At 38.4% G+C, this 22,171-nt stretch overlaps 1 protein-coding gene across 1 annotated transcript in view; it reads right to left on the reverse strand.

Moving 5' to 3' along the window:
• Nucleotides 1-22,171, reverse strand: part of SEZ6L2 (seizure related 6 homolog like 2) — a 616,191-nt gene that overhangs the window by 36,301 nt on the left and 557,719 nt on the right. The window contains exon 16 of the mRNA XM_044086316.1: nucleotides 9,497-9,614. Within this exon, the coding sequence (XP_043942251.1) occupies nucleotides 9,497-9,614 (118 nt within the window). The remainder of the gene's footprint in view (nucleotides 1-9,496; nucleotides 9,615-22,171) is intronic.

Genomic DNA, 22,171 nt, shown 5'->3' on the forward strand with positions numbered 1-22,171 from the left:
GGACCAAAAAAAAAATCTGTGCAGAAAACAGACGATGAGAGAGGCAGGGAGAGGGCATCTCCGTGTTATCCAACCACTATTCTTATCATCTTCCTCCCCTGAAGGTAGGGCAGGTAATATCTTTACTTATAAAAACACAGGATTGTCCATATGGATGCTTGCTTGTAATGTTATAAAAATGCCGATATTGATGCCTCCTAGCCTAACTTTCCATTTCTTCTGATAGGCAAAAAAGGTGAAAAGGTCTCTTTTTTATTGAACAAACTGTTCGAGGATGGGAATGAGCTGCCCCCCACCCAGCAACAACATGAATTTGTTCTTAGTCCATACTGCTAACGTCATAGGTAGAAACTAAAGTGCTACCCCAACTAGCTGGCTAATAGCGTCATTCTAATCCACAAACAGTGTCACTTTAGCATGTGTTCAAAATGGTGACAAAATGAAAAGCAAAAGAGTAGCTAGTTTTGGTAACATGACACCTAAATTACCACGTCCCATACTGCAGTTTCAAAATATCTGCAAAAGCTAAAAATACATACCAACAATGACTCAAAAGGTTATCAAGAGGATACATTTTCTTCTACTGTAAGTATAGAGAAATGTTTTGTCAGGGTAATAAGTGAGTACTACTCCAAATAAAGGGACCATTGACTTTATAATGTGTATCTTTGAAAATGGCCATGTTTTTTTTTTCCTTCCTCTATCCCACAGGATATACCTTGAAACCAACTAGCTTCCAGCTATCACGCAATACCAAGTCCTGAAAACATTATCAAAAGCTAAAAATACTGTATCGATAGGTTCTGACAGTATCCCTGGCTACATCTTAAATAGCATGAAACACAATTTATCCACCCATCCTCCCAACAACATTCTTCAGTCTCAGCCTCCATACAGGTTTTGTACCAAGTGAATGGAGAACAGCTGCAGTCATTCCCCTGCATAAGGAAAACATACCTCTCAACCTCTTAGATCAAGAAATCTGGACAAAGCCATAAATAATGTGGGGTCAAAGGCCCAAAAATAGGGACAACTTTTAAATGTTGCTCGTACAAACTTAGGAAGCTGAAAGAATAATAGGTTTTGCATTAGCATGAATTTTCTGAAGGGTATGAAGTCTGAACCTCAAATATCTGTCATTATTTTCTGATTTCAATCTTTAATAATTTGCCACTGATTTGCCAGAAAACCACAATTTTATCAAAAACGGACCAAAATATGAGTCAAAAATCTGGACATTCTGTGAAAATCTGTACAGTTGGGAGGTATGATTTAGTAAGGACCTTTCACAAAACAAGGCAATTACAGATCCATAAGTCTGACCAGCCTCATATGCAAAGCCATGGAAAAACTTTTCATGGCATTAATCAGTAATGATTTGAGAAACCACCAAACACTGGATCTGTCTCAGTTTGGGTTCATCAAGGGCAGGTCATGCTTACTCACCAAAGCAATGGATGAAGGTAAAATGGTACATGCTGCACTTGTTACCAGGTACGACTTTTGATTTGGTAATAGTAGAACAACAAAATAAACTGGGACTACATCTCTACATCACCTGTTTGATTGCCAACTAGCTCACATATAAGACACATGAGATCAAAACTGGGTAAGATACCTTCACAAAGAGACCAGTCACCAGTGGAGTCTCCTAGGGTTCTCCTGTTTGTCATCTACTTCTCTGAAGTAAATGACAATGCCAATGGGCTCTGGCTGACTAAGTTTGCAGATAACTGACCATGGGATGGGTAAGTCTAATCTAACACCAACAGAATAAAATCACCAACAGCGAAAGTGGCTAGGCTTAAAATGGCCCACAAGGGCAGCTAGCTTAGTACTTTACTATGAACCTATTTATTTAAAAGGTCACTGCATTGACCACAACTCTCCTTCCCTCATGCAAGCAGGCAATGACAATAAATGGAGCCAACAGATGTCCAAAACAGTGTACGCTAGTATGTTAGACTAGATCTTTGATGTAAATAGCAAGCAGAGCAGTGATTGTACAATCACTGAAATAAACAGCTCTAAGCACAAGATGCTTGGTAACATGAATGGGACAAGATGGCTACTGTCAACTTTTTGTAGTCAATAATGGAGGGAGGAGGAGTCTAGGAGTAAGGGAGACTTTTCTGGGGGGGGGGCAGGCAGTATCTGTGCTACAGTTTTATGGAAGGACATATCAACAATAAGGAATGCATGATACTTGTTCTTTTCCTAGTGTTCCAGTACACTGATTTTTCCAGAAAGCTCCAAGGAGACTTGAGAAGACACTGCCAGTATTTGTGCAGAGACTGTGGTTATAGTTGTTAGATCTGCTGATGCACCGTGTCTTTTAATATTTTAATAGGTTAGTCCATATGAGGGGTCTGACTGATGTCAATGATCTGGAATAGGACTCTGATGATGGCCTCACACCCCAGAGATGGTCATTTGAACGTAATACTGAAGTTTTTTTTCTATCCTCTCCTTGTGAGCCACTCTGTTAAAGTTGGAGCAGATTGTGCAGCACGATATCTGTTCACCTTCACCTCGACAATAATGACAAAGAATATGCCTGTTAGATGGCAAAATGATCCTCATGCTGGTACACTATGCAACTGAGGCATTTTTAGCTAAAAGGGCTGGACCACTATGCCAAATGGGAAAATAAATAACAATAAAAATAGCCAAATGAAGAAGTATCCAAAGGTAAAAGCAATAAAGCTAGACAAAGTTACTCTGGCCATAATGGAATGCACACCAAAAGCAGTTAAGAGGAAAACTTTGTTAATGAAAATTAGTGAGACTAGCAACACACGCTTGCTCTAACATATCTGTATTATTTGTTCAGTAATGAAAACTTGGAGCAGAGCAGAGACATGAATGATGGGTTTGGAGGAGGGAACCAAAAAGCCTGAGAAAGGGTTATGTGCAAAGTGGTCCTAATGCCTGCAGTATATAATCTTGGTCATCATCAAAGTTGGACTACTTATATTTATTTTCAAGTGATAAGTCAGCCCTCTAAGCTTCAGTCTACCTCTTGGGTACTTATTCATGCATGTTGAACCAACCACATGTTTATAGATAGACAGATAGATAGACAGACAAATAGAGAGATAGATAGATAGATAGATAGATAGATAGATAGATAGATAGATAGATAGATAGATAGATAGATAAAGATCATACATCTATTATAGGATGTAAACTCCCCTTCCTGTTCTTTGAAATTCCCAAGTTTATAATTTTGTGGCCATGGCCATTCCAAATCCATCTTAGCACAGACACAAATTGTATGTAGCATTTTTCACAAACATTGTACACAACATACAAACATGGTACACAAAAAAATAAAAAGACCCAAACTCAAATCAGAAAATAGCTGCAGAACAAGTTGTGATATGATGTGATGTGGTGTATACTAGGTAGAAACCATGAGTGATGGAGCTATGTAGATGAAAGACAGCAGAATACTCCTGCAGACAATAATTTACAAACAGAAAAAGGGCACACATACGCCAAAGCACACTGCTTGACACTGGAGTGGACTAATAGGATAAAAATGATCAAACTGATCACTGTTAAAGTTGATGTGTTGAATCAGCAAAATCATGTCTTTGCAACATTGTTATCTTAGCAAAACATCACACAGCCTATTAGCAATGCTGTACAGAAATTGCAGGACAAGGCAGTTGCCAGCAACAGTGTCACTGCAAAACAATTGTCAATCAGACACCCCCAGCAGCAGACCTAGTTAGTATGAGATGCATATGTAGTTAGCTTTATTCTTCCAGAATGTTCATGTTAATGTTTATGTTTGATTACGATTCCTGATCAATGGCCTTGCATATTTCTATCTGTTACTGTATTCTGTTTATTTATTTGTTTAAGTATTTATTTAAGTTTGTTTATGGAGCTAGTGGGATGGTAGAAGACCCTTTTCGGCCACCTCCTGGGCCTGCTGACAAACATTACACATTAGTTGAACAGTAGATGCAGAATATAGCAATCAGAAAAAATGTATAAACATTTCAGTTTAGAAACAAAGAAATTAACAGTAAAAGTATCACAATAAATCAGGCCACTGAAATAGTGCAAACAGCTGCAGTTCTGAGTAAAGTCTGGAAGTAAACACAATACAAATCACATATTTAGTGTATCCTAAAATGCAGAAATGTAACAAATCACAGACTTAGCCAGCATCCTTGAAGCAATTGCTTTTGTTTTCAGTCTGCAGATGTAATTTCATTTTTATAAAGGGAAATCCTACAGTTCTGTACTGTGGTCTGAAAGAAACTTCCATGAAGCAGGAGACAGCATGAGAAAATATTTTTCACAGATAGAGTGGATTATTTAGTTCTGTCTACCTGATTGTAGCATTGCTTCTTAATGTATAGAAGGATTCATGTACTAGTAATTTGTTTGCCAGTGGTGGACAATAACAATCATTTAGAAGTGTGTGACTATGGGAGTTAAGGAGACAGGATATACTAGCTGTGATATGAAGCCAATTAGCTTCATTAACAGTTGTGCAGTTGTGCAGTGTGGTTCTGTCCTGACAGGGGAGTAATTATTGACAGACCGTATTAAAAACTTGGCAAGCAGAAAATTAATAGCAATCGATAGACTTGCTTTAGGTATAAGTAGGTTGAAGAATTGCTATGGCATTTTAAGTTATCTACAAACATTTGGGATAGTGGAGTTGATGTGATCCTAAAAGGACAAGAATGTCATCTAGTTAAGACCCCCAGAAGAAGCAAGGACCATTCATACCACTGAACATAATCTTTGATAGTGTACTGTATGGCACTTTGGCTCCACCAATCTTAGGGCATTTCAGTGACTGCTACTTTGTGTCAGACATGTTTCCCCACTTTCATATGAACCTTACAACACTCAAGTGTTCCATGTCTTCCCACAGTCACACATTCTGATTTTCCAGCAGAGGCTGACATGTTTTCAATTCTATCTCACTGAAGTACAAGATTCTTCAGAAATACTATGGCGTTGTATACCATTGCCTGCTACATGTGGCTTTAGTGCGAGAAAACCCACTATTCCTTTACCACATTATGTAACTACAGCTATTACTTGTACAATACTACCCATATTACACAATTTGTGGGATACCATGACACATGTTACATCCAGAGTTGGTGTGGGGTAATCTTACATGATTCCTGGTTTTGTTTGCCTGTGCCTTGTATATCATGAATGTGAATCACGTTTATGAAACTCACTAATGTAGGAGCCACATAAGAAATAGAGTACATACAGTGTCAGATTTCAGTGCCTCAAAATGTTTGTGAATCCCTCTCCCCATTTTTTAAAAGCTGTGGCATAGATCAAATAACACACACACACACACACACACACACACACACACACACACACACACACACACACACACACACACACGCACACTCACATGCACACACACATGCACACTCACACGCACGCACACACACACATGCACACACACACACACACACACACACACACACACACACACACACACACACACACACACACACACACACACACACACACACACACACACACACACACACACACACACACACACACACACACACACACACACACACACACACACACACACACACACGCAGAGAAAGCCCTCTGCTTGGGCATTACATAATCCCAGAAGTGAAGGGTTAATAATAATCCTATAATACGCCTCCAAAACTCAACTTCCCTGGCGGAGCAAGTGGGGTCATCATTACAGCAGCAAATACCGTGCCTTTTCTGTCACAGCAACCTCAGTCGCAGCTATCTGTAATGTCTGGGGTTAAAGTTTTCAGATAGCAAACAACTGTAGAAGCTGTGTTAATCTAATCAGTACCTTTTAATAAAAAGTAGGAAATGCCAAACGTTTCTGTAGATGGTACCATTTAATGGACCAACAAGAATATTTATAAAAGTCACTAGTATTACCAATTAAGTTTCATTATTCATTAAACAATATAACCTCAAACATAATCAGGATAAATGCTCAGCTGTGCACTGGGACAGCTCCTGACTGTGATGCCAATAGATGGCTACTGGATGTGGACAGAGATGAACTGACTGATGGTGAACTTTCCTTTCTCAGGGAAGAATTTGGAACTCTACACTGCCCGTCACCCTCACAGGCTGAAGACCAATGGGCCTGCTGCAGGCAGGCAAGAACAATCTAGGGAGCTAATAGGTCAGTGTCAATGGTGCAACAGGCAACACGCTTGCCTTTGGTGCAGAAGGTTGTGGGTTCTATTCCCACACCAAGGAGATGAATTGCTGAGACTAAACTGTAGCTTGGGGGAGGGTTGCTGCATTCCTCAGTGTGTAAAACCTCAGATGAGAAGTTAAATCTAGGTCCATTCTGCTTGATTTGGTGCTAGCTCAGTTAGATGTAAAAGATCCCATGGCACTTATTGAAAAGAGTTGCGGAAGCTCTCCAATGCCCTGGCTAAATTTGCCTAAGCACTGTAAATACCACCTCAGGGCTCAGCTGAAAAAAGGCCACTAACCCAGTCAACAAAAAGATAAATAAAATACAAAAAAGTCCAAAATGGAGATGCAAGTATTTTTCTCAGTGGCTTCAAAACATGTTTCCTGAGGTCACTTATCAGTCTGTCAAATGCACTTCTGCCATAAATTACATGCTTAGTCTCAGTGTGGTACCAGCCAAGAACTGCAGCTCTAGAAAATGGATGTAAAAGTGCAGAACTGCCACAATTCAGAATAAATATTTCTTTCTCTGAGTAGTGGTAACCTAAAATTATTTGGCAGGGTATGTGGGGATGGAGACTCCACACTGCTAATTCTGCTTGTTGTCATGGGAAATTAAGACTTTTTTAAGTGGTAGAATTTCCTTTACAGGAAATCGTACTTTTGGAGAACGTTGTATGATAAGTTTTTGTCAGGGTTTCTAACCTATAATTGATGTTGTCATGGGAAAGGTAAGGGAGATTACAGGTAGTGTAAAATAAAATGTCCCCTCCCCTTCCATAGTATGACTGTTTCAAATCCTCATTACCTAGTCCTTGAACGTTTAAGTGCAACAAAACAGGTTGGCTATGGAAGGGGTCCTGGCATGCAGCAGAAAAGAGGGGGGAATCATATTAATATTGGCTAACCTTATAAGTCATTTTGTTAGTTCATTCGGTGTTTCTTATAACATTTTTGCTGTTTTTGCTTTTTTTCTTATATATACATTCATACATACATACATACTGAAAATATAGCAGTTGCAGTGTAGCTGAGAAGCCATATAATATGAAGGAATAATTCGGACCAGGCTGACTTGGTGCATTCTATCTTGCTTTCATTCTTTCTTGCATTAGCTCAGGTCTGCAGCAGTTATGCTGTGTCGCCACCTTCCTTTTACTCCCCCACTATCCATATATCCTGTAAGCATTAGACTAGAATTTAGCTGTAAACACTAAGATGGCAACACACCAGTTAAACTGCTCCCATCATAATGGCTCAGCTCAAGATATTAGGTGGCATGAATGCAACAGACATTTGTCAGCTGTGAACTGTTACTGATGCCAGCTTATTACAGTTCTGTGTTGTCATTACTGTCATCGGTAATGTATCCAAAGTCTACAGTCATAGCAGTTTATGTATTAAACCGTAACATACGACAGCCTGAGGGTGAGTTACAGCAGAATAACAGAACATTGGAGTGGTTAATTGCTGTTATATACTTATCCATCTCTAATAATAGTTTGAGTTTTATGCTTGATATAGGCACACTGCTTTGATTGCACAATATCAGGTTGCTGGAATTTGCATAGTCATTGAATGGACATATTAAACACACATACACACACACCCACACACACACACACACACACACACACACACACACACACACACACACACACACACACACACATCAGTGCAATCATACACACATTGTGTGGTTTTAATCGCTATTTAACTGTTTATACATTTTTTCTACAAAGGACATCTGAAAACAGGCCATCCTGTGTGGTCAAAGGATAAGACAGAAGTCAGATTAGCCTTTTCTACAGTTCTGCTCAGCAATACTTCTCTTTCTTTGTCTTGTTTTAAAATACTATGACCTTAAAATTGTGTACCTTCAGTGTTTATGAAATCTTCTGTTTGTTTGTAGGTCTGTGTTGATAATGATCAAAAACAGTGTGACTATAGCTATGAGCAGGTATGAAATTTTGACAATAAGTCACATTTTAAGCTTGTATTCTCTGGTTTGAGCCTCAGCTGGGGTGCCTTCTGTGCAGAGACTGCATGTCCTCCCTCTCCCACATTCCAAAGACATGCTTTAGGTGGATTGGACACTCTACATTGGCCCTAGGCATGAGTGTGTGCAGGTTGGGCACCAGGCTGGCAAGACAGTCATACATTCATATCATCATCTTCTTCCTGTCCTCTGCATCATGCTCTTTCACACCAACCTCTCTCACCACATCCATAAACCTTATCTTAGGTCTTCCTTTTTTCCTCTTACCTGGCAGCTCCATCCTTAGCATCCTTTTCCCAAAATACCCAGCATCCCTCCTCAGCATATGTCCAAACCAATGCAATCTTGCCTTTCTTGCTTTGTCTCCAAAGTGTCCAACGTGAGCTGACCCTCTAATATACTGATTCCTAATCCTGTCCATCCTAGTCACACCCAGTGCAAATCTTAACATCTTCAACTCTGCCACATCCAACTCTGACTTCTGCCTTTTTGTCAATGCCACCGTCTCCAACCCATATAACATAGCTGGTCTCACTTGTAGACCTTCCCTTTCACTCTTACTGGTACCCGTCTGTCACAAATCACTCCTGGCACTCTTCTCCACCCATTCCACCCTGCCTGTACTCTCTTCTTCACCTCTCTTCCACAATCACCATTACTCTGAACTGTTGATCCCAAGTACTTAAACTCATCCACCTTTACCAACTCTACTCCCTGCATCCTCACCATTCCTCTACCCTCCCTCTCATTTACACACATATATTCTGTTTTAGCCCTACTGACCTTCATTCCTCTCCTCTCTAAAGCATATCTCCACCTCTCCAGGGTCTCCTCAACCTGGTCCCTACTCTCACTACATATCACAATGTCATCTGCAAACATCATAGTCCACGGGGCCTCCTGTCTGATCTCATCTGTAAACCTGTCCATCACCACTGCAAATAAGAAAGGGCTCAGAGCTGATCCTTGATGTAATCTCACCTCCACCTTAAATGTATCTGTCACTCCCAGTCCCCAGCAATGTCCTCTCTAGGCACCTTATCATATGCTTTCTCTAAGTCCACAAAGACACAATGCAACTTCTTCTGACCTTCTCTGCATTTCTCCAACAACACTCTCAGAGCAAACATTGCATCTGTAGTGCTCTTTCCTGGCATGAAACAATACTTCTGATCACTAATCATCACCTCATACATTCATATAGATGTTGCAAAAATAAATGAAATTCTAGCAAGCTCAACAACACCCTTTCCACATAAGCACTAGAGAAGGTGTGGTTATACTTACTTAGTATAGTAGAGGTAAATTCCACCAATCAGAAGAATGATGAGGGTGACTGGTAGAAAAATTGCCAGTGCAATGTTCCCGCCTTCCATCTGGTGAGAGGGATCTGTTGTCTTCGTAACTAGGGGAAAAAAAGGTACTAGTTTTTACATTTGTTGTCCGTTACTGAAAATTTAAAATAAATAAAACAGGTTTTTTGAAACAGTTTTAAAGTTGATAGCAGAAAGCAGTTTCCTCATCCTGTCAATCACAATTTACATTTAATTTTCTAAAAAGTACAAAGAAGCTGGTGTTACACTTGTGCAGAGTACATAATGGGGTATCATTACGTATATTTGCATATTTGCATACTGCTTCTTTATTTACATGTTCAAAACTCAGTAGCACCGATTCACTTACCTGCTTCTTATTAGTGGTTTGCATCTCATTTATTTATTTATTTTCCTGGGTTGAGCCTGAAAATTGTCCCTTTGGATCATTGTTCTAAAATGACTAACAAATGAAAATAAATAAAATAAAATATATGTATTGCTTGTTTGTTAACCGGGTAGATGGACTAGGCTAGATCCATTTCAGCCACAACCAGGTACATATGGTAGAATGATAAAGATAACAAATACTCGTAAAAAATAAGTCAACAACATAAACAAGACAAAGACAGGTACATGTAAAGATATAGTTTGTGAATTCAGTGCATTAGTCTCTTATTTACAGAATAGGAATACATATGCCCTCTTCATATTGACAGTGTTCAGGAGATGTCAATGGCACTTGATATTTATGGTAAATTGGGGCATGCCCATCTTGGTGGGGGAATAGTTCTCATCCAGCTTGCACCACCGCTCTGATGACAGGGACCTGGCATTTGAGCAGATACCCATCATTATGTGGAGAGTAGATTTAGGGAGACTTTTGCATTTTCACCAAAGCAAGTGATTGTAACTCCTGTTGGCACACGTGAGAGAGTAGGCATGCAAGGATGGGGGGCATAAATGGTCTTTGTGGTGACACAAGTGCTCACATTACCACAAGGGGTGGGGTTGAGCCATACAATGAATAAAGCTCTCACTGCTGTGATAACAACAAGAACATAAAACACCCTCATGGTTGCCTGAATGATGGTTCCCCTTGGCACTTGTAATTTCTGTTTAATGGAAGTGTTGATGGGCACCTGTCACAGGGCAAAAATAATATAAAAAAAGACAAAAACAATTCAATAATTGTAAGTTTCATCAAATATTTATAAGCACAGTACCTGGCTGTCTGTGTAGTAGAATGAATGTAATGATGGCAAAAAGTGAAAAATGCAAGATCTGATTTTTTTATGCACTGACCACTTTGATGTCATTAGGTTCCCCTCTCTCTCCAACCCCCAACGAGTAGTTAAGTAAATATGTGCAATAAAAAATTAGCATTGGAGAAAAACAAACAAAACTGGTCAAAATGATGAAAACTAGGAAAAACAAAGGCGCTATGAAGTGCCTTGGGGATATTCAGCCTGCTTATAATTAACATTTTGGAACTATTTATTATAAGTAGCAATACTTCCCTTTTAACCCAAAACATGCTTTGTAGTTGAATTGTATTAAATGTTATTGCTAATGTAAAACTGCACAGTGTTAGAAGCACATGATACATGAACAGGAAATAAGGCTAAGTGAAGTATCTTCTGGTGAAGTCTCGCAATACTGATGGTCAGATAGTCTTACAAAAAAGTCAGAAATAACTGGAATCTGCCCTTTCCCCTTGCTGAGTTTAGTACATGCAGGAGCTCCTCTATGCCATGTGACTGGAAAGTGTCACAGACGACAGATAAACATGAATTAGCTAGGAGTTGTATTGGTAGTAACACGTATTCTGCACTGCAGAAGGCATGAATGCACTCACCTACTGCTTGATGGAAACTACAAATGGAGATCATAAATATGTAGCATCAGGGTGGGAGACGTCAAACACAGGCTGAACAAACAAGGATAAACAGACTGTATCCTCCATCATGAATTTCAGTAGTAAGCACTAAGAAAGTAAAACATCAACCTCCCTTTGGGTCAATGAACCATCAACAAACCTGGAAATCAAACCCAGCATCCCAAAGACAGTGGTTTTAACAACTATTATAGTTTGGGGAAATTAGGCTATTAGATGTTCAAGTATATAAAGCAGGTGGGCTGTTACAAATTAACTTTACAAAACATACAACTAGGAATGTTTTTCTACATGCCTCCAGTTTTTGTCCTCACTATGTAGTAAGAAATATCCCTCCCTCCCCAATATCCCCCATCACATCTATATTATTCTATCCCTGCCTGGATTGACTGACTCTCAGTTTCATCTCCCCATGTTCACTGCATAATATATTGTGTGGAAATAGTAATTATTAAGTCTAGCTACTAAATTATCTGTAGCATCACTGAACAATGTATACTTACAAAACTGCTCATATTGCCTAACTTAATCACTGTGAATGACTTCTAATTTCATTTATTTATACTTTCAAACCTGTTTGTGATTGTGTAACTACTACTCGAAGTGACTTGTACTCTCATTTTTGTATGTTTGATTACTTCTCAGAAAAAAAAAAAAATATTTGTTTATCCTAACTTGCAACTACTATGGAACTTTTTTCTGCATGGGCCTCTGATGAAATGGGGCATTCTTGTTTTTGTTACTGCCCAGTCGGACTATCCTGCTATTAAAGAAAATAAATAAATAAAAAGGAAACTTTCACAGTCTTTGTAGCAATCATTTTCAAACTAATGATTTGCAGACTGAAGCACTTGATGCAAAAGAGATTTTTTTGTATAGTATGAAGTCTGCAAAACATGACTTCACTGGTTTGAGGGGGTCTATGTTTAATGATCGAACGGAACATTCATCGTACATAGAACCAGGAATGGTCAGGAGAAAAGTACACTTTAATAAGCAAATAATAAAATAAAACACAGTAGGTTGAATGCTTTCATCTGAAAATGAACAGACTTCAGCAAGAACATGTTTTACCAAGTCAGTCCTTTTATAACCTGTAATTAACCCCGTAGTCAATCAAAACCTAAGCATTCACTTCATAGGAAATGGAAACAGTAAAACACAGTAATTACAAAAGACTACCTAAAACCATTTTAAAATTGCATGTCAATAAGGCATATTAAAATACCTAATACAGACATAGAAATGTCTCAGCGCAATAAACATTTCATTCACTGTGAACATAATAATGTTGATCATTCAAAGTTTAGCTGACGGAATCTTTAGTACACTGGAAACGGAAATATTGTCATTCAATCAAGGGTGTCTTGCCTGCGTCCAGCTTGAGTTGCCATAACAACTCCTTATATTCTAAGCTAGTTTCCCAGGGGCCTCCCCTGGGACTACAGGGTACCTGCTCCACCACAAAAAACAAAATTTTCTGTCAGGACAAGTTGTAGTATGCCGATAAAGGGCATTAACTTCTTTAGCATGGCCCCTCCCCCCAAAAAAACCCGTGTTTTATTTTATTTGCTTTTCCCCAGACCATTTTTGGTATGATTAAGCCTTCACTCCTGTTTCTTGGTTCACGCTGAGTGGCAAATCTTGTGTTTTGTTTTATTCCACCTACACCATGCCAGTTAGAGGGGAAGCTGTGGATGAAATTTTGACCTCAGGAGACATGGAAGTTTCTGTTAAAATGGGTGAACTCACCCTTTTGATTGAATTATTATTCCAAGTTGTGGGAAGGCAAGTTTCAGTTCTGAGTACCTCTGCATCTCTTTCATTCCTGGGCAATCAGCCTGAGTTTCCTGCCTGGAACCCCAGCCATTTAACAAGCAGCATCAATGGCAAGGTAATGCACATGGCCGTGTTGGATGTACGTCTCAGTTTTTGCAATTGTTTGGGGTCAACGGCAGAACTTCTAATCCAGGATTCAATGGTGCACCACAGCCCAGTGGATGAAATACAGCCCTTACCAATACAGTGGATGATTTCAATTTCAAAAAATAGATTGATACAAGCATTGATTTTTCTGGCATTCATGAACCATTGGTTCATTCCTACCAGGAGATGTGAGGTAAGTTTAAAGAACAACTTTTTAAATATCATACAGTTCAGACAAATTCACTAGTTAAAAGAGTGCATTAATAGTAAAAGGGTCCCAAAAGGACTGCGGCTCTACAAATTTCCCAACAATGTGAAGCCTAACAGTAATTTTTACTTCAAACTCATTGAGCTTTTCAATTGTTTTCGTATTGAGCTCATGTGAGTTATGGTTAGGAACTACGAACAACTTGATGAACTGATGGCTTTAAATGAACATATTATTAGTGACATTATGCAAACTGATGATAATATCAGCTACTTTCAAGCGTTTAAAGATGCAGACAGTGCATGCGATGACATTAAAAGGAGAAAGATTTCTAACATGCACAGAGACTGGGCAGAATACAAGGATGGTTTGATATATCCTTTTCCTAAGGGTAGATTTAAAGAGCAGACCGCCTATAATTTTAACAGAATTCCATGAAGATATCCTGTGTAGACCAATGCTGAGCAGGCTTTGGTCGACACCCCTATCCTTTATCCTTTGGATTTCCCCCCTTGAGATGTTCTGAGCAGTTAGATTGCAACCAGGGGTCGAATCACCAGCTTGTGACCCGGAACAACTTCAACTACAGAGGGAGACGAGGAAGAGGGAGAGGATGGGGGAGAGCTTTTGTGAACAACAGAGATTAAAAAGGACAGTGGCATTATTTGAACAGAAGGATTTTAAGATTTTTTTATGGAGGGAAAATGATTTCATAACACAATTTTAACATTTTCAGCTACAGTGACCTTGCTATTGATGTTTCATTTTTTAATTAATTTATGAAGGGATTTCAATTTGTTCCATGTAAATCATTGAATATTACTGATACACTTGTAGATTTGAAACTGTTTTTAAGGTAGCTTAATTTAGGGTATATTTTGCGCAATACTGAACTTAAAATTCTTATGATTGTTTTAAGAAGAAGAATGTTAACAATCCTCCCCTCCATCTAGCCTTCCAAATTTTTGAAGAATTGGTACAGGCAGATTTTAGAAACTTAAAGGGAAAGCCCAAGAGGAGGATGTACAACTTAAGCCCTAATGAGAAATACATTTTACAATTTCTAACTAACAATTCTGACTATAGGATTATGAAGCCTGATAAGGTGGGAGGGGTCATCATTATGGATGCTATGGATTATGAGGCAGGTGTGTTTAAAATGTTAGGGGATGATGAAAAATATATTATTGTGTCAAGAAATGAGATAAACATTGCCTATTATAAAACAGATGTTTTTTATCAATAACCAAGGGGGATCAATAAGAATTTGTTGAATTTTTTGTGTGTTGAGAAGCTCCATATTTTGGCCATATTCAGCATACCCAAAGTCCACAAAAGTGTCAAGGATCCCCCACTCAGATCAATTGTGGCAGTGGCTGGGTCCAGAACACAACCATTGACTATTTTCATAGACCAAAAATTAAAACCCTTTGTTTCTAGTATCAGACATGTTTCTAAGGATTCTTGGGACTTTCTTAAGAATATTAAATTGGAATGTTTTCATGTTGATGTGAGTTTTGTAACAATAGATATTGCTGATCTATTTTCATGTATTCCGCATTCTTTGGGGCTAGTCTGGTTTCATGACGTGGTGTTAGAATGTGAGTCATTGACCAGTGTGGAAGTTAATTTCCAAGTTGAATTCATGGTGATGGTCTTGAACAACAATTTTATGTATTTTAATGGAGAGCATTATAAGCACATCAAGTGCTTTATTACTGGGAGAAGTATGTTTTAGATCCCTTCATGCTTCATTATGGCACTATTACACACATTTTTAGATGACATGTGTATAATATGGAAGAGGTCAGTGGACAGTTTACATACATTTTTATTACATTGAGAATACGATCATTTTTTTGAGATTTACCCATACTTACTCCACAGAAAATATTATTTGGATATCACCCTTTATGACAATGTTACAAATGGCAGGTTTCATTCTAAAGTGTTTTGGAAAGACACTTTCTCCAGTTCATACCTGCATTAAAAACAGTCAAAAGAAGAGTGAAAGCAAACAAGGCAAACAACGAATCCAGTTCCACGGTATAAAATACAAGTTTATTCCACACGTAAGCGCTGTCACAGTAAAAATTACTGCTTCCTCAAATGTTTGAATTAACAACTAAAACATTTCATTTAAATATACTCTATATCACTTCCTCTCTACTAATTATCTAAAAGGTACCTGCATTATTTAAGCAAACACCCCTTCTATCAAAAGAAGGGTATTATTGAGGGTCAAATGATTAGAGCAACCACAATGGCTTCTGAGCAGGATTTTTTTTGACAAGGAAATGGATTATGCCAAGCAGCTATTTGTAGAGTGGGGATACACCCCCTAAACTGATTGACCAGTTGGCCCTTGAGGTCTTGAGTGGTCGTAATACCAAGCTTTATCTCATTATTGGAAGAGATGTGGATATTCAGCTGGTTGATCATGAAGGTGATGTCTCCTTAAAACTGCTTTTGTTTACACCTTCAGTTTTCAGTCCAAAGACATTGAAAAAAAATTGTCAATAAGTATCGGGGTGGTTCTAACCCATATCCCAGAAATTAGGAGTATTATTCCTGAGGCCCCAACTTTTGTAAGGAAAAGGGGCAGAAATTTAAAGGAAATTACAGAAAACCACTGAAGAGACATGAACCCTTTAAGAAGTAATAAAAAGGTAGGCTCCTTTAAGTGTGGTTTTTGTAACCAGTGTGAGTTTATGCTTAACACTCATGAAATTTATTTAGAAGCAAGGGATTTATCTATGAGGTCCACTGGACATTTTAATTGTAACAGCAGGGGGGTTGTTTATTTGGGTAGATGTATTGCCTGCACCTGTTTTTACATAGGTAAAATGGAACGAATTTTGAGAAAGCACATTTATGAGCACACGTACGATGTGGCTCATACTAAAGAAGTTTATGTCCTTTATCGGCATACTACTACTTGTCCTGATAGCAACTCTAATTTTTTTGTGGGGAAGCAGGTATCCTGTAGTCCCAGGGGAGGCTTCTGGGAAACTGGATTAGAATATAAGGAGTTGTTATGGCAACTCAAACTGGATGCGGGTAAGCTCCCTGGCTTGAATGACAATATTTCCATTTCCAGTGTACTAAAGATTCAGGCAGCTTCACTTTGAATGATCAACATTATTATGGTCATTGTGAATTAAATATTTATTGTACTGATGCATTTCTATGTATATATTATTTAAGGTTTTTAATATGCTCTATTGACATGCAATTTTAAAATGTTTTTACATAGTCTTTTGTAATTACTGTGTTTTGCTGTTTCCATTTCTTATGAAGTGAATACTTAGGTTCTGATTAGCTAAGGGATTAATTAGCACTTATAAAAGGACTGGCTTGGTAAAATATGTTGTTCTGATGAAGTCTGTTAATTTTTGGATGAAAGCGTTCAACCTACAATATTTTATTTTACTATTTGCTTATTAGAGTGTACTTTTCCCCTGGAAAAAAATACTGTGTTTTATTTTATTATTTGTTTATTGAAGTGTACTTTCCCTTGTACAGTCTTTGTACAATGCACCTGTCCCTCTTGATGGTGTTAATAGTGTTCATATTTGAAATGTAATTGCAAGCACATGTGTTTGTAGCTCTGCTATGTGCACAACATAGATTTTGAAAGAGAAGGACCTTTTGAGGCTCTGAAGTCCAAACAAAGCTCTCACATAGATAATCATTCATAGTTCTTGGTTCATAGTGAGTGGTGAATTTTGTGTTCATCGTACATAGACCAGTGAAATTTCCTTTCATCAAAAGACCAAATGATCATAAAAAAGTTCATTGAACGATCATAGTTGGCCAACATAAAGGAAACGGAATGTAGTACATACTTATCCATAATATACGGATAAGGAAACCTGCCCTTTCCCCACTGTAGTGCGATCTCGGAGTTGGTATATATAATTAGCAGGGGGTTGTGGGGGGTGCAGCCCCCCACAAGAGGAGGAGGAGGATTCAGTGAATATCAGGCCCTCCTTATGTGGGGGACTGTGCTCCTCACACCCCCTTTATGTAGGGGCTGTTCCTCCCACCCCCGCTAATTATATATACCAACTCTGAAATCACACTATACCAGGGAAATTGCCGGTTTCCTTATCCCTACATTACTGATAAGTATGTACTACCTTCTGTTTCCTTTATGTTGGCCAGATATGATCATTTGTTGAAATTATTTACAATCATTTGGCCTTTTGATGAAAGGGAATTTCGATGGTCTATGTACAATGAACGGCCATCGATGAACGTTCTATTCAATTGTTAAACATAGACCCAGTTTAAGGAACTAGACTATAATCAAATGGTTATCACAAAGTTTTGCAACAGTGATAAAGAAATACATGTAGTCATCTGGACCGAGGTTACAGAGTTACAATGCTTTACTGTCAGTTGCAGTAAATTTCACTGATGTGAACGTCTTTGTATAATGCACCTGTCCCTCTTGATGGTGCTAATAGTGTTCATATTTAAAATGTAATTGCAAGCACATTTGTTGGCATCTCTGCTATGTGTACAACATAGATTTTCAAAGAGAAGGACATTTTGAGGCTCTGAAGTCCAAACAAAGCTCTCCCATAAATAATCAATATGAAGAAGAGCTTTAGGACAGCTTTCATAGTTTATCAGAGTACTCAGTCTTAATAAGCCTATATCTTTTTTTCACGAGAAACCTTTGTACCTTCTTAACTAGTACAAGATATTGACTTATGAAATTACAAAATGGTGTGCTGTAATTGATGAAAGGAGGAAATAATAGCAGTGCAAGATTAGTCAATGACTTCTGTATTACAGCTTGATATATATTTTAATAGCATGCCCCTCTCCACAGGCTTTAAAGGTTAGGTCACTCTCTTCTAATTCTCCCAGATCCCTGACAAATGGACTATATTAAATTATAACTTTCAATGGTACAATTTTAAAGGACAAACTTTTTTCCAAAGAATACTACGCTGAATTTTTGACATTAAAAGCTAGACTATGGTTAGTACATCAGGAATGGATATTATAAGCTGAAGTGAAGAATCTGTATGTGATATCCAGATGCCACCTAACTTGCAGTAATGTGTGCACTTTGTTATCCAGACATGTTTGCTCACCCAGGCTTCAGAAAAGATCATTTTAATGAGTAGAAGGCGCCCAGTATTGAAACTTGTGTGATGCCACTGTCAACAAAGCTGATTTTGATAACATGCCTCCCACTCTCACCTGGTGGGTTGTACCAGTATGTATATAAGATTAAGAAACATTGCAACTACTGATTTGGCTATACATATTACAGAAAACAGGAATGTTCATCATTTCTGTCTTATGGGTAAAGAGAACGTATATTGTAATAGACAGGAAAATACAGCATACTTTCAAAATTACTAACAAAAAATAGCAACACCTTAAATGTAGTAGAATATATTTGAAGAGTGATTGTGTATTTTTAGATCTCAACATGATATTTCATATGAAACTGCTTAAAACATGCAACACAGCTAGGAAAAACAATGATAGTATGAACGTACTGGTAATTTTTTATGATTCAATGTGACATTTCATGTAATGCCCTTTAATAACTTGTAATTCAATTACAAAAATACAACTGATAATACAAAAATAGTCATATTAAGTGACAAACAATGGTTAATGTTGCTAGTGTCTCAACAATAAGCATACATGCTATGAAGTTAGTACATAGGAACACAGGGACCATAAGATGCCTAGGCATATATATCTTTAAGCAGACCATCTTAAAAGTTCCTTCCACCCTTATCAAGCAATTAACAGTACTCACCCCCCCAAGCTGAGCAGTGTCATACATGATAACCCTGGTGTAAATATGTGTCTACCTATCCGGTCATCAAGATTAGCCTTAAAGGAAGTTGGAGTAGAACTTGTTAGAGTAGCAATAACTTTTTTCTTAGACTAGGAATACATTGAGTTGGGAACCTCTCTCTCCAGCAAGTCAAGTTTATTTGTTGGTATAGATTTAAGCCTTTAGTGTTGGTGTTTGTGCTGCCAGTGATTTTGTGAAGAAATAGGTTAAATAGGACTAAGGTTACCACCTGTTCCTCTTTGTGAAGGACAGACCCTATTTGGACAGTTGTGCCCTGCAGAAAAAAAAATGGCAAATGTCCTGAGATTTTAGGACAAAAAATTCATAAGTTTTCTTTAACAGTTGCATACATAATTATTTTGTATCTGAAACAGTTAAATGTTATATAAAACAGCATACGCAGTTTTAATGCTACAAGAGCAAGCTTTTATTTTGGCAAAAATGTGAAGTCCTGACCTTAGCACTGGTTGTGGGTTTGTTTTGTCTTGAAAAATCTCACATTTCTACAAAAAATGTCCCACCTTTGCCATTTGAAAAGGTGGCAACTTTAAGTAGGACTGGGTCTTTCATGGCTCAAAAAGCAATACAGGTCACCTTGCAGCAACCTGTAGGCTACTGGGTATAACAAGAGTCATGTTAGTCTAGCAGATAGTTGAAGGATTTAAAACCTTTACTTTTATTAGTTAGAAATCTTTGGGGTCTTTTCAGTTGAGCAATCTGGTTTAATCTGTACATACCAAATGAGGCAGTATATTCAATGATGGGTCTGACATGGGAAGAGAAAAGTGATAGGACGAAGTATTTGAATCATGAAGATATTCACTTGGAAATTAACTGGGACAGATAGAATGATTTCCAGGGTGACCACGGTGGTGCAGCGGTTAGGGTTGCTGCCTCACAGCAAGAGGTTCTCCGGTTCGTTCCTCGGCTGGGGTGCCTTCTGTGCAGAGTCTGCATGTCCTCCCTGTGGTCGCGTGGGTTTCCTCTGGGTGCTCCAGTTTCCTCCCACATCCCAAAGACATGCTGTAGGTGGATTGGACACTCTAAATTGGCCCTAGGTGTGAGTGCATGTGTGTGTGTGTGTGTGTGTGTGTGTGTGTGTGTGTGTGTGTGTGTGTGTGTGTGTGTGTGTGCCTTCTGTGAAAGGTTGGGTGCCGGACTGGCAACTCGACACCGTAAAACTCCACTGCCAATCATGAGCAAACAGGTGATCTGCTGTGGCGACCCCTACCCGGGAAAAGCTGAAAGAAGAAGAAGAAGATAGAATGATTTCCTGATTGTGGTGCAGACATGATGAACCATTATGAATGACAGAAATGTATGTGTATAAGTACTATGTCTCTTGTGACTGTATCTGTCTGTAGAAGAGTACCATTTATAACTTATGAGATGGGAGCAAACCTTCTGCCAAATGCTACTGTGCTGCACCTTTTTCATTTAGTTTGAGACCATTTTTGATAGACCAAGCATGTGCATTTTCCAGGCCTAGTTGGAGCTGTTTTGTATCAGTGGATGAGCAGATAACAGTACCCAGTTAGCAACCATCAGTAAACTTGGTCAACCACACTTCTGGGATAGTGTCTTAGATGTCTGCAATATAAATGCCAAACAGGAGGGGGCCCAGACCTGATCCCTGTGGCACCCCACTAGTTATAAATTTATATTCAGAGAGGGAACCAGCAATTTTCACAACTTAGGATCTATTGGATAGCCAATTTGTAATCCAGTAGTGCTTTACATTAAGCTTGTCCAATTTTTCTAAACACTAGCATGGGAGACTATCAAAAACATTGGCCAGATTGCAACACACAGTGTGCACAGAATTACCTCTGTCCACAACTCCTGTAACTTTTTCAAAGAAATTTACTAGGTTCAGGAGACAGGACCTGCCTTTCACAGAACCAAACTGATTGTGCTTTAGATCAGTTAAGTTGCCTGTGTCTACATCAATGAGTCCTGTTATGGCACACTCCATGGCTTTGCATATAAGGCTGGTAAGGTTGATGGGTCACTTTGTTAAGGAAACAAGCTTCAGACCGTGTTGCATTGCCATAAAAAGGTGTTGGGGTCAGAAAACAAACAGTAAAGTACTACAGAGATAGTAAATGTTGCAAGCACTTTAAGGTCAGCTACAATCCAAGTACAATATTACCTTTCCCCAAGCTGCATTCCCTCCCTATGGAATGCTCCACATACTTCTAGCTAATTAAAGAAACATGAAATAACACTTTCTTTCCCTCTATGTGGAATTTTTATCCTAGTCAGCTTCTTCACTGAACACTATGTTTGGTCTAAATAAAATCTCATAATATTTTCTTTAGGTATCTGTCTCCCTTGTTTTTACATCATTCTAGCTATTGTATGTGAATGTTTCTTGCTAAGAAAAATGCTAAAGCAAGCACTAATAACTTTTTTTATTTCACACCCGCTGAGGTCAGAAAGCTATTCACCCTAAAACACATTCCTTTTTTACTCTGTATTATCATTTGTAACAACATTCTTTTACTCTTGTGAGGCCATACTGCTATTGAGCCTTGTTGTTGTCTGAAGGTGAAGAAACCTGACTAAACACAGATGGCAACTTTGCTAATTAGCTAATCTTTGCATGCCAGGAAATATGACATTCTGGCTGACTCATGGAAGGAAGGTGGAAGGAAAACAAAACCTGAAACTCACAGAATTAAATTTTTAAAAAGCTGTGCTTTCTCACCTATTTCTTTATATTTCTGCAAGCACTTTTTACCAGGCTGTGTAACATAAATGTAGGAAACAAATAAATAAG

This window comes from Protopterus annectens, chromosome 10.part0, assembly GCF_019279795.1.
Source record: "Protopterus annectens isolate FY-2018-M chromosome 10.part0, PAN1.0, whole genome shotgun sequence".
Taxonomy (NCBI): domain Eukaryota; kingdom Metazoa; phylum Chordata; order Ceratodontiformes; family Protopteridae; genus Protopterus; species Protopterus annectens.